Source organism: Rhagoletis pomonella, unplaced genomic scaffold (assembly GCF_013731165.1).
Source record: "Rhagoletis pomonella isolate Grant_MI unplaced genomic scaffold, Rhpom_1.0 Rhpom_scaffold_00015, whole genome shotgun sequence".
Lineage (NCBI taxonomy): Eukaryota > Metazoa > Arthropoda > Insecta > Diptera > Tephritidae > Rhagoletis > Rhagoletis pomonella.
In genome coordinates, this window is record NW_023458569.1 from 6,481,222 (window position 1) to 6,494,834 (window position 13,613).

The 13,613-nt window shown below is 34.5% G+C and overlaps 2 protein-coding genes across 2 annotated transcripts in view; one reads left to right on the forward strand and one right to left on the reverse strand.

The window, feature by feature from the left end:
- The window catches only part of LOC118749392 (glycogen phosphorylase), a 91,815-nt gene extending 81,104 nt beyond the window's left edge, over positions 1 to 10,711 (reverse strand). The window contains exon 1 of the mRNA XM_036484200.1: positions 10,200 to 10,711. Coding sequence (XP_036340093.1) covers positions 10,200 to 10,442 — 243 coding nt within the window. The 5' untranslated portion in view covers positions 10,443 to 10,711. The remainder of the gene's footprint in view (positions 1 to 10,199) is intronic.
- LOC118749393 (POC1 centriolar protein homolog) lies at positions 3,663 to 4,242 on the forward strand. The gene is made up of 2 exons (XM_036484202.1): positions 3,663 to 3,828; positions 3,890 to 4,242. The coding sequence occupies exons 1-2, from the start codon at positions 3,791 to 3,793 to the stop codon at positions 4,152 to 4,154; spliced, it is 303 nt and encodes a 100-aa protein (XP_036340095.1). The 5' UTR covers positions 3,663 to 3,790; the 3' UTR covers positions 4,155 to 4,242.
- Positions 10,712 to 13,613: the final 2,902 nt, after the last annotated feature.

Below are 13,613 nucleotides of genomic sequence, written 5' to 3' on the forward strand. Positions count from 1 at the left end.
CTAAGGGCCTGTGCCACCAATTTTTTTTAAGTATCAAAGTATTAAGTTAGAAAAAAAATAAAAAAGTGCTATATGGTTTCATACCTATGCTTTTTATTATTGTCAATGACCAAAAAATCATGTAATGCACATTCATGCACATACACATGTATGTACGTGAAGAAAAATATCTTAGTTATATGCAATTAAAACTAATAACTGCCATTTACGTTAATTATCAAACTATGTGATACATTCCACGTTAAACTCGTTGGAAATTATGTCAAAAAGATGAAACTACCTTCAGTGTCGACTTTATTTTGACTACGAATACGCCCGCTATATTCTCAACAGTTTGTAACAAGGGCGTAGCCAGTTAGGGGCAGGGGAGAGGGGCAGTTGTCCCCTAAGTTTCTCTTACCATTCTGTGATGATCAGGATGAAAAAACCCAACGACAAAAACACTTCCTATTCCGTTAAATGTTGTTGTGAATGACTTACTAAAGAGGCTCCAGAAATAAGAAATACTGTTTCTACCCTAAAAGATGTGATAAACTTTTTTCGCGAATCAATGACACGTAAGAATTATGCTCCTGATATATAACGCGTTGTGTTAAACAAGATGGTCGGAAAAATATAACGCTATCAGGAAATTTTCACAAAATTTTCCTGAAGTTGTGGAAGCTTTAGAAAAGTGGTCAATTTGGGGAAACTTTTCCACAAGAAAGTATGCGTATAAATTGTGTGCTGCTATAACAAGGCCGATGTTCAGCATTTCTTTAATGACAATTGGTAAATAATCAACGTTGCTGGACAGCAAACACTTTGCAAATGAAGACAATTAGCCCATCGCCATAGGTCAGCATATTGAAAATATTTTTTAGGTGGTTAAGAATGATCGCAAGAATGCAGAAGGAGTCTTTTCGGAGCTAATTAAAAAATCTCGTATGCTTACGGCCGATCTAGGAGTAAAAATTTCTCTACCACGTTTGGCAAGTAAACAAAAAAACTGAAGTAACCCCCATCGGTAAATGAAAATGAGTACTGGCGACGCTAAGTGGGAAGATAATATTTAATTGCTTCAGATGCTTAGATTTGTTGTAAAAAGTGGCCATACAAAAATTTACCTTGATCAAGGATCGATTAGATGACACCAGAGGTCCTTTGAGGAGGGTTTGTAGCAAAAACGGTATATTGAAGGTATCTATATATAAATATGCCACAATACAATTTTGAACCCCCTTTTTTTGAGGGCACCGTTCTCTTGAAAGGATATAACTTCCTCTAATCCAGAAATGTCTACCCCATTATACAGGGGGCGTGGCATCTGGCATACAACCTAAAATGTGAAAACTGATGTATCTCTAAAACCAATCACGCTGGGGAACTGAAACTTGACACGGATGCATAAATACTAAATACCCTACGTACGGCGAAAAATGATAGGTATTGGAAAAGGGGGCGTGGCACTTCCAATATAAACTGAAATTCTCATATCGCTTATCTCTGGAATCGCTTATGCTAACGTTCTGCAATTTGACACAGCTACATATATTATCCATGGATAATGGAACAGGTGGCGTGGCACCTCCCATACAAACAGAAATTCTCAATCGCTTATCTCTGGAACCGCTTTTGCTAACATCCTGAATTTTGAAACATATGTTAACAATGCCGTACTTATGGCGAAAAATTGTAGGTTTTGGAAAAGGGGCGTGGCATCTCCCATACAAACCGAATTTCAAATATCGCCTTATCTATGGAACCGCTTTTGCTAACGTACTTATGGCGAAAAGTAGTTTGTATTGTAAAGGGCTATATGGCACCTCCCATACAAAATGCATTTTCCATATCGCTTATTTCTGGAACTACTTATGATAAAGTTATGGATACACCTACATCCACAAATCAGAAAATGGCAAGAATTTTCTCCCAGATTTCAAAATTGCATTTTGTGGAAAAGTTTTTATGAGGATTTTTATTCCGATAGGGAGCTCAGGGATTGAGAGCTATTCTAAAGAATCCTATTTATGGTCACATTTACTTCATCTTTTAAATATTTGGTACCCAAACGTGTGATGCAAGAATATTAACTTTTGGCCCAGTCCTGACAAAACCCGTGTGAACACCTTCGGGGTACTTTCTTAACTTCTACCGATTCTGAGGAACAGAAAGAGGAGTTTATGTAGATGGTGGAAATATAGTTTTAACCTTCCCAAGGGGTCTGAGACCAATATAATCGAAAAACGTATTTACAGTTTAAATTAATTTTAATTTCAAGTTTAAATGTAAAATTGTTTAATATATTCATTTATATTTTAATGAATATATAACTTATAACTACATATTTGTTTTTTTTATATATTTTTTTGAGTTAAGTCTGCGAAATGTCACTGTCGGAGTGTGAACTTTCATCTGCTTCACTCTTGGGTAACTGTGACCATTTTTTCGTACAGACTCTGCTTGATATAATATGGAATTGGACATTGTTGCAAGGTCGTGCAAAGTCTGGCTTAAGCAGTATCTAAAAGTAGGAATCATGGGGAGTCTCACAAAAAATTTTAAGAAAAGTACATGACAGTACAGTGCTTAGTTTGCCCAAAAAAGTTCGACTTTGTTAATATTTTTTGACGAAAAAACGCCCAATTTTGACACATTACTCTAGCTACGTCCCTCATCATATTTTAATTGTTTTTATTTCATAAAACAAAACATCATTTTCTATGCCAAATAGATTCTTTTCAGCGTTCTGGCACTCCACTGTGATAAACAACACACCACTTTTTAAAAATGTTTATTTGATTTGTGTAATTTTTAGAAAACAAACTTTCAAAACATCAAATTTGACCTACAAAAAAACTACTAACAGGCTAACCTAATATTCACGCACGCCGCCAATTTATTGTTAAAAATTTCTCATGCACATGCAACTTGTATGAGACATTGTGTACAAATACAAGTGAGATATCTTAGCAATAGACGTCATCCTGGGCCACAGCTGCGATCATCTGTTTTTTAGAGCTGCTTATTTTGGTCTAAACTGCTCTTTTTTGACCTGAGTTGCCTTAAATAGTCTTATACAACTTAGTAGTATTTGTGGTTCAAATGGTAAAATATATGCCCAAAAACTTGAAAAATATTAGATGATTGTTTTTTAAAAATGCTATTTAGTAAATTTCGTTTTGATTTCGACATTAGAAATATTCAGATTATAAAAGTTTTTCACATATGTTTTAAGATTTTAAAAATTTTAAAAAGTACGGTAGAATGCAACAATGTGGTTGAATTTGTTTGCATCTTCGTCAGCTTATTCGTTTGCAGACTAGAAAAATGGCGAACAGCCATCAAAATACTAATTCAAAATACACAAAAATGGGTGCGCGCAGCAAAATTCAGCCCTAATGGTAAGTTCATTTCATCGTGCGGCGACAAGTTAAGAATTTGAGATACATTTTCAGGCGAATGTATGCGAACGTTCACCGGGGGAAGAGGTATGGGACGACAGCTGGCATGGCATCCAGACGGCAATCTGGTGGCTTTAGCATTAAGTTGTAACCGCGTTAAGATATTTGACAAAGCTGAAGGCGAGCTAATACAGTGCATTCGTCGCCGGAGAATGATGTTGCATTTCACCCAAGTGGAAATTTCTTGGTGACTGGCGGCGATGACGATACAACAAGATTGCTTGATTTATTAGAAGGTCGGCCAATTTATACACGGTAGTAGGGCACTTTAGCGGAACCAGGTCAAAATGGACGGGAAAATTATACACTAACTGGCTACTAAGTTTGCGCTGTCGCTTTCTCTCCACATGGTAGACATTTTGCTTCCGCGGGCGAGAATCGACAGGTAATTTCTGCTTTGTATTTAAAAAAATTATATAATATAAATTTTTTCCTGTATTCAACAGTTGCTCGTTTGGAAATCTAATTTGCATACATTTTATGCCAATAGCTCTCGTAACAAACAAGCCAGTTCTCAAAGAGTCCAAATTGAGTAGTCATGGAACAGCTCCACATAACTCCGCCATAGACACACCAGTTGCTGGAGTACCAAAAAGCTGTGATGACAGTATTTTAATTGATCCACGACAATCGGTGGCATATGGAATGCGTGATCGAAATTTTCTGGTGCTTGATAGCCAATATACTACAAGAGTGAAACGCTACAAGTGAAATGCTGTGATAGTAATTTTTCTTAAATTTCCATCTTTTATATGCAGTTACATTAAGAAGCTCATAGAGGACAGAGCTGTTGGTGAGGAAGGTGTCGAGTTACTGCAGTACTGCAACTGGGAAAATCCGCATTTCGCACGTGCCCCACTCGTATGGAATAGTAGCTTATGTCAAAAGGCTGGTTTTAGTATAATGCGGCATTCGCAGCATACCCTCACTGGCGCCGAGCCGTTGAAGACATTTTGGCAAATAAACGTGCAAGAAATAGTTCCGATACTAGCACGTCCATATTCTTGTTAAGGGTCATCAAAAAATTCCTTATGTTGTAAATAATAAAGGGAATGCCGGATTATACTAAAGCCAGCTTCCCGACATAAACTACTATTCCATACGAACACAAAAATATAAATGTATCTAAAACTGAGTAACTCAAATCAAATTGGATCGCATTTGCATAATATACCTAATATTGGAATCTGTTTTGATCGTAAAAAATACAACTTGCAATCATATAGATTATAGTTTTGAAAGAAATTGTGTAAAAATTGTTAATAGCAATCTGCCTTAAATTTATGTTCCCCATGTAACGGTTATAAAATACGTTAAATCCGCACTATCTGCATTAACAAAAAATATACATTGGAATATTTAAAATAAACCGATTCATATTTATTCTCTAGTAAGAATTGTTTCTTAATTGAAAGTATTTAATACTAATATAATGTAGTGATTAATGTTTTAAAATGAATTCGCAATATGTCCGCAGCTCAGGTTGATTTAAAGAAATCCGTTTAAATTTTTCGAGTTACATCTACTTGAATACAGGATAGGCAGGGTTGCATACAAATGGTAGTTCCGTAAATATTTAAAATATGTTAGTTCATTCAATATTTGCATCTGGGCCAATAAATAATAACAAATATAGCCGAAAAAAACAAAGTTTCAATTAAAACGAGTTTTTATAACCCCCCATAAAATTCCGATTAATTTTAAATACGAAAATAACGATATTTTTTCATGGAGATTTATTTTTTTAATATACCTTGTTTATACCTACACAAAAACCGGATTAGCAAAAAACCGATTGGACTCAACATATATTTCTTTACAGCATTTATCCCCCTGTCTTTACAGCGCACTCGATAAAGTCTTATTCAAAAGTAAACAAAATTGCTATTTTTAAACGACATTTTTTTAATAAATAATTTGCGCGGTTGACCGAAATGGAAACAAACAATAATTGTAATTTATTATAACAATAATACGAAATTAAAACGGGCTGTATAAAGAAAACCAGCCTATTGTCACTTCACTTTCCAATGGTGCTGATTGCTGCAAGAATTATTTAGCGATTTAGAACATAATCAACACAATATATGCACATAAATATGTATTATTTCACAGATCTCAGAGTCAGCTTAGAAATACGTTACCAAATTATATAAAATTTAAGTAGGAATTATTTTTATTTATAACGTAAAAGCGCTATCTGACCCAATCTGATAAGTATATTTCCCCTAAAGTTAACCCATTTTATTTAATTTGTCTCTCGTGAAAATATATATTTTATTTATAATTTTCAGATATGTACATATATTTTAAATTTTTGCTTTAATTTTTGTCTCCTTTTAATATTTAATTAGATACCTTAAGATTAAAATAAGCTTAAAACGAAACAGCACAGCAACCCTTTTCTGTTCATCTTGAGAACACAAAACCCTCTTTTGTTAAAATTCGGCGCTGCACAAAATCCTGGCTTTTATATTTTCCAACAAAATACCACTTCGCAACCCTGGATTTTCACGAAGCGTTTCATTCGGGTCGTAGTTTGGCTACTTCGGGCCATTCGGTGTTGTATGCCATATTGGCTGCCATATTGTTCACACTGTCATCGCCATATTGAACACCCTGTCAACTATCTGTCAACCCTAAGATATCTCACTTGTATTCTTCCACAATGGTATGAGATCAACCGAAATTGAACGGCGTGCGTATAAGCTAACTCAATTTCCAATTTTTGTTCTGCGTGACATTTTGATTTGACGTTTCGCTCAATGAAATCAAATGCAAACGCAAGTCAATTTCGGGTGATGCTTGAAATACAATACCGGCGAACGGCAAACTTCGCCGAATTGGGCGATGCTAGCTATTTCGCCTACTTAAACAGAATTAGAGCGGTAGCGAAAACAGCTGATCCCATTTGGTCGCCTTTATAATTTGGGTGACCATATTTAGAAAAAACTAAACCATATTTAGAAATGAGGAAATGATAACAAATATAAATGTAAAACAAAGAAAGATTATTATAAATAATTTGTTTCAAGCCAGATTTAACGAATCCACAACTATATTTTTCAAAAAACAAAAAAAAAAATCGTGTTTAGGTTGTTTTCTTTTAAAACTTTGAAAGCAAAAAACAAATACGGCCACCTTTGGCACGCACAGCTGTCATCGCCCAGCAGGGCGATAGAAATAAATCTATCGCCATGAAACGCCGCCAAGCGAACTTCGCATTTCGCTTTGGCTGTGTTCAATTTCATATGCTTGCGGGTGTTCTAATTTTGACAGCACGAATTTCGCTGTGGTGAGTTCGCCGTTCGCCGGCATTGTATTTCAGCTATGACGCAAAAAACCAAATTCGACGGCATGCGTACCAAAACGCAAGCCGCGAATATTAGGTTAGCCTGTAAAGTGGTCTTTAAAATGCCAAAGGATAATTTTTTTCTATGTAATTGTAAATTGTATTGTAATTATCAAAACATCAAAATTCCACTTTGATTTTTTCCCGGCTAATGTCGTCATATGGCCCATTGTGCGACGGTCTACGATGTTTATTACCGCCTCTTTATAACTACGCTTTTTCAATGTAAATACTCCAGCTTTTTCGCTGTCTATATTGCACCCATTGTATTCGATTAAATGTTCCAGTGAAAAGGTACAAAAGAACGCGATGCATTTTCAACAGATCTATGATCTAGGTATGGGCAGTGAACTCATTCTTTGGTACAATTTATGGAAAAGAATTTGTCCGAAGAAGATTTGAAGGATGTTGAAGTTGTAGATCGATTTAAAGAAGAAAACGAATTTCTATCAGTGATAAATAAGTGTATTTCTATTTTAATTTTTTTTCCTGTTGAGCGATCGTTTAGTACATTTCGAAGAGTAAAAACTTGGCTCAGAAGCACAACAGGAGAAGAAAGGCTTTTGGATGCCTCATGAGCATCTATAGCAAACTCGTTACCGAAGACCACGAGATGATTCAGGAGGACATAATCGAAAAGTTTGCTGAAAATCGTTATTAGCGTTGCGATGATTAAATAAAAGATATATTAAAAAAATTACCAATTATATTTTTGTTGCGAAAAATAGTCACGTTGTTGAAATTTAGTTATTTATTAAAAACGGAGGTTTTAAAAAGCTGAAAGCACTGTATCCGGTTAATAAAGGGCAATATCTTCCATAATACTTCATTAAATTGAATGATTGAAACATCATGTTGAAGGTCAGCTTCACCACTTTAGGTAAAAATAAAAACTTAATAGGGTTGCCACCGGCTCAAATTTTTGGGACTTAAAGATGTATCGAGTAAAATATTACAACGCATTCAGTGAATGAAAGGCATTTAAATGCAATCTTAACCAGAAGTAAAATTTTTGAATAGGGCTACCAACTATTTAAAAATTTTAATCTATATACATACATATATAAAACAATGTTGCTTACGTAATACTGTGCATAGCTCTAAGAATGGATTGTCCTACGCGAGCTGTCTTTTTGTTGTATTTTTCTTCTTAAGGAAAACTGAAAACATTTTCTGATTAAACAATTCCGGAAAAAAATTATTTTCCTTAGATTTTGTACTAGAAATTTTTTTAATTCCCTAATTTTGGTCGTAATATTACAATTGAAATGGTTGTCAAGGTTCAAAATTGTATCAATGCTAATCAATTATGTAGGTTAGGTTAGGTTAGAGTGCGTTGCAAATTATTATCGGTTCCATTTGCAGTTGCCGGATGTGAAAAATGTATGACGGAAATTAGATTAAAAATACAAACTCAGGCTTATCATGAGTTTCATTTTCCTCGAACCGGTTCACTTTTTAACCGACCAAAAAAGGAGGAGGTTATCAGTTCGGCGGAATATTTTTTTTTATGTATGTTACCCGCATAACTTTGGACCACGATTTCGATAATTCTTTTTGCGTCGGAAAGGTAGTATCTCAGAGGTGGTCCCATACTAATCTTAGATCGGTTTAGATCCGATCATTGGATCAAGAAATATATATATCGTCGTTTAAAGTACAAAACCGCATATCGTCATTCTGCTAAACCGCGTAACTGAAATTGGCTGCCAAAAATTGGATTTGCTCACACAAGCTCTTGGCTCAATCCTTATCCATTCGTCCTGAAATATACTATCCAGAAATGCGATTGCTTTTTAAAAAAGAGAACCGATTTGAAATATGAGTATTTTTACGCTCTAGAAAATAATTTCTACAACTTCACATACGCGGTTTGTTGATACGCGGTTTTGCACTTTAAACGACGGTATGTATATTTATATGAGAATTTTAAGTTTTTTTTTCTGCTAAAAATTACTTGTTACTTTTCCTTTCCGTGTATTCACAACGGGCGGATGAAAAAATATCGGGCGAAACTCACGATAAGGCTGAATGAGAATATCTGGCGTGTATATTTCTTTTGCGAATATGGTTCGATTGCTTTGAAGAGAGTTAGCATTTTTTGACATTGGATTTTCAGTGTTCGTAAACCATTCACCGATCAAATGATGATGAAACATTCAGAAGGAACAAGCTCCTTAACAACTGAAACTAATTTATTTCGTTGGCAACTCTGATATCGAAATTGATCAGTGTTGTGCGATTAACTGTTATATGAGACGCAAGATCATTGCAAGAACTTCGTCACGGACACAACGCTTTAGTTAGGTTATTTAAAATGGCAATGGAAGATATGCCTTCTGACGACCACAAAACTATAATTAGAGCAGATAAATGTGCCACTGGAAACCATTAAAAGAATTGTTGGTGAAGGTGTTGTACCAAAAATTTTCCAACAAAAAATTAATTTTGGCGAGACGAAGCTCGCCGAGTACGCTAGTGAAAGTCTATTTCTCTTTTATATCGGATTATTCTTTAAGCTCATTTGACCGCTAAACGTTGCAATATTTTCAATCAAATTTTAATTTGTTCAAATATAAAACAAATTCAAATAGAGGAAATTCAAATGCATTAATACCAGTTTAAATAACATATCATGGACGATTTCCTGGTACCAACGGCTTTTGCACATTCAACAAAATGGGGAAAATACCACAACCCTACTGTTTAGTTTTTCGCTAGTGCGCTGCAACTTCATTTCATAAATTCGCGAATTATGCATAAACGCAATTCATGAAGTGAAGAATCATGAATTGTGCCGCATAAACGTAGTAATAGAGACTCAGAGTATGAGTCTTGGTAAGATCCTCTTGCTTATGTTACTATTTGAATATGCGTGTATGTACGTATGTATTAAGTTCATCGGTATGATTGCATATATCGATATCTATGTAGGTATATGGCAATAGAATATTTGTCTATTTACAGTGTATTTAGAAAATTTATATATGTACATATGTAAGTAGATTTAAGTTTTTTTTATTGAGGGATGAAAATAAGATGTTGTTGTAATAGTTGCTTTAAATTCTGTAAGATTTGAGTGTGTTATGTATCGATTTTTATACAAACCTAATCTTATATATCGACGGTGATACTGCAAAACGGTCTTTGTCTATTAGTACCCTTGACACTTAGAGGGTCTCTTACGCGCACCGGAATGCATCTGTTAATCTTTACACCATAATAAACGAATGACAAAACTGTCTACCTTTGGCTGATGAAGATGAACGGTTGCCAGAAGCGATCAGATACAGACAACAGATCAATTAAGCACCAGAGGTAGTAAGTGGCATAGAACGTTTTGCAGTATCACCGACGATATGTATGCACATAGCCGCTCTTTCCGAGGCACTCGTAGCACTTACTTTTGGATCCTTTTCATAGTACATCTGCTGGGTGCGTATCCATCGGCCCACCATGTTATCACGCACAGTGTTGGCCAATGCAAAGTAGTAATCGCGCATCGTTGCCACATTACGATCTTTCACCAACGTATAGTGGAGATGACGATTAAAATTTTTCTTGACCAGTGTGACATTGCCAACCTCGGCAATTCCGCGCACACTAATTTGCTTACGGCGCTCTTCGTCTGTTTGCGGCCTCGACATGGTTTCAAAATTTGCTTTCTCCTTTTTATTTATTAACTTTAAATACTGTAATTTTTATTTTTTTTTCACTATAACCGTAGAGTACACTAAGGTTTCCTATTTATATTTAATTATATTTTTTATTTAGCAGGTAAAGAATCTGACCCTACCATCACACCGTACCGCACCGCAGTAGATGAACGGCAACTGCTTTTTTATTTTTTTCGGACGACGACAGATAACAACGAACGACAACCGTTTGCTACGAACTCTGGAGTACTTCTCAACGAAAATTTTTTCTTTAGTGTTAGCTCACTCGCCCCAAAAGATTAGTTTCGTTTCGTTGCCATGGCGCTCTACTTTAGAAAATATCGAGCGAGCTCTCTTTCATTTGTTTATGCTCCCATAACCAACGAATACTGTGCTCTTACTTCTCTCTTACATATTATATATATATACATATATACAATGCATATTATACTGATAAGCGGCTAGTAAAATCTGTTGAATAATTGTGAAAACCAAAACTTGTTTAGCATCATGTCCAATACGGTAAAAGATGACCTTATAAACCTAATTGTCAACCAGGCAAATAATTATTCCACCCGCCCACAAATAGAGTTCAGACGCCGCTCTCAGGCATAGCGGTATGCAGCAGTTCAAGTTGAACTGTTCAACTCTCTTAGAAAGCAAACATTTCATCGGTCACCTTGTCCGAAGGTCATACATGCGTATACAGTTTGCCGCGCAAGCGAACAGTAAAGCGTTTATAAACATAGTATAGATAACGTTTTTTGAGAGTTTTTTCGCTCTGTACACGAAGCACCTATCAGTTGGATATCTCACTCCCCATGGAAAGCGAAAGCATTTTCGGTAAATTCCACTTTTGTTTTGTTGTGCTTGTTTGTGGCACTTCATACCAGTTTTGGAAAATTGGGTACAATCGTACCTTTTTCTGACGATGAGTGGTGGTTGATATTAATATTTTATGTAGGTATGTATGTATGTACATATGTACAGCTGTAATTGACTCCCATTTCCCTTATCATTTCTTGATCTGAAAATTCGTTGTCATTGTTTTTTGTTTTACGTTATAAAGTGCTACAATCAGCATGGGTTTTTTATTTAACTTGTAATATTTTAATTAAAAATTTCTTAATTCAGATACATGCATGTATCTTCCGTATCGTATCTGCCAAATGCAATACTACGTATGAGGTGGCATAGAGGAAAATTTAAAGTCTGATTATAACAACTTAACTTAACGGAACTTATAACTTAGAAAATCAAAATGAAACAGATTCCGACGTGGCATTATGTTACGTTAAGTTTCGGCTGCTCAATTATAAGCAACATCCATTTAGATAACTTTTAAGTTAGAGCCTGTAAGTTACGTTAATTTGCCATAATCAGATCATTATTTTGGTTACCCTGCCTCAATGCATCCTTACTTCACAAATTTAATAGTAAATAATCAGCATATTTAGTAAGTTTAGTTAGCAAACCATTCAAACGTTTTGAAGTAAATAAGTTTCTTCGCTCTTTTGCGAAATTTTCGGACTATCCTATACAGACAACGTGTAATACCACATTTGGCGCATACGAGGTATTGCTCGCCAAGCGACGATATGGACATATCTATTTACATCTATCATAAAAAGGCACTTATAAAGAACTCAAAGACATTTTACACCTTGCAACTATTATCGTCAAAACGTTATATACATATGTATATAATAATAATAACAATAATAATTGTAATAATAATAATAATAATAATAATAATTTAGGGTATTCACACCGATGGCGTAAGTGTCGTATTGTTGTATGCCGTAAACTTTAAAAGTTGAAACCACAACCAACTATTTTCAAACACTGAAAATTCATAAAAGGACTTTTATGATACCTTGAGAACCGCCATTATATATTTTTAGGAGCTTTAAGTTTACGGCATACGACAATACGACATTTATGACACCGTTGTGAATGCCCCAATTATAAAATTCGAAATTATTCCGCAAAGTTAAACGTCAACGAAATGCGAGTATTCACGTAATGACTGTTAAATGCAGAGAGCGTTAATGTATCTCTCTATACAAGTATGTATACCACTACCAATCGGTCGTGTGGCAGTCCGCAACGCTTCACCCAGTACAAAACTTTAATTTTCTAAGCTTAAAGATAGTAGGTCCACTTTGTCATCTACATACATATATGCCATTATAGAGGAACACCCAAGGCGAATTCATACAAGGTGGTATCGATGCAACAAATAAAACAATTACTTGTATTTTGTTTTTGATTCTATCGGGCCATTGTCAAATTTCAGCTATCCTTCCCAAATGAAAAAGAGCGACAGAAAAAACAAACACTCTCACGTTTTCCCTCACTCACTAACGAAAAACAAAATTTTTACAATCAAACGCTACTCACAACTGATGAAACAACACCACCTTATATAAATTCATCTAGGAAAAACCTCAGATTTTGTTAAAAAAAAAAAAAAAAATAAATCGAGGACACGGCAGTTTAAATGGCCGTACCTCTTGAAGGAAAAATCTTATAGCATCATTCGAGAGTGCATTCTGAAGGATAATAATTTTTTTTAATTTTTCTACGTAATAGTCTAAGTAGGGTTGCCACCATTTTCTAAGAAATTTATAGTACTTTTTCAAAAAAATCTGAAAACATATAGTACACTTCAAATAAATATAGTATTATATTTAAAAGAAAATATTAAAACGCTTTTTACGTGTACATCTTTTTTCTTTCTTATGCATTTCCTCTTTATATTTCTTTGAAAGTATCATATGCTTTAACGTAATCAATATTAAAACTATTATAAATCAAAAGTTAATTTTTATTAGTGAGGTAGTCGCTTTGGTTCTCTCATATCGCCTTTGACATTCATAATAAAAAAAAACTCTTTATGTGAATGCCGAAGTTGCAGGAATAGAGAGTAGGAACGAAATAATTTTAAGTAAATTTGGTAATTCATTCTAAGTATTTTAAAAAATGTTGCAATATTTTATCTGTGGTTCTATTAATAAACTCAGTATGACCTTTTATTTTAAAGAATATACATTTCTTTTGCAAATTACTGAAATATATTAATATTTATAATACAAGAAATATAGTATTTTTGCAAACTATATTTTTTTCCAACAGTATATAGTACGCAGTCCGAAAAAA

Coding starts and splice junctions, on each gene's coding strand:
- LOC118749393 (XM_036484202.1), top strand. CDS start 3,791: ATGGTAGACATTTTGCTTCCGCGGGCGAGAATCGACAG. Junction 3,829..3,889: donor CCGCGGGCGAGAATCGACAG/GTAATTTCTGCT, acceptor TGTATTCAACAG/TTGCTCGTTTGGAAATCTAA.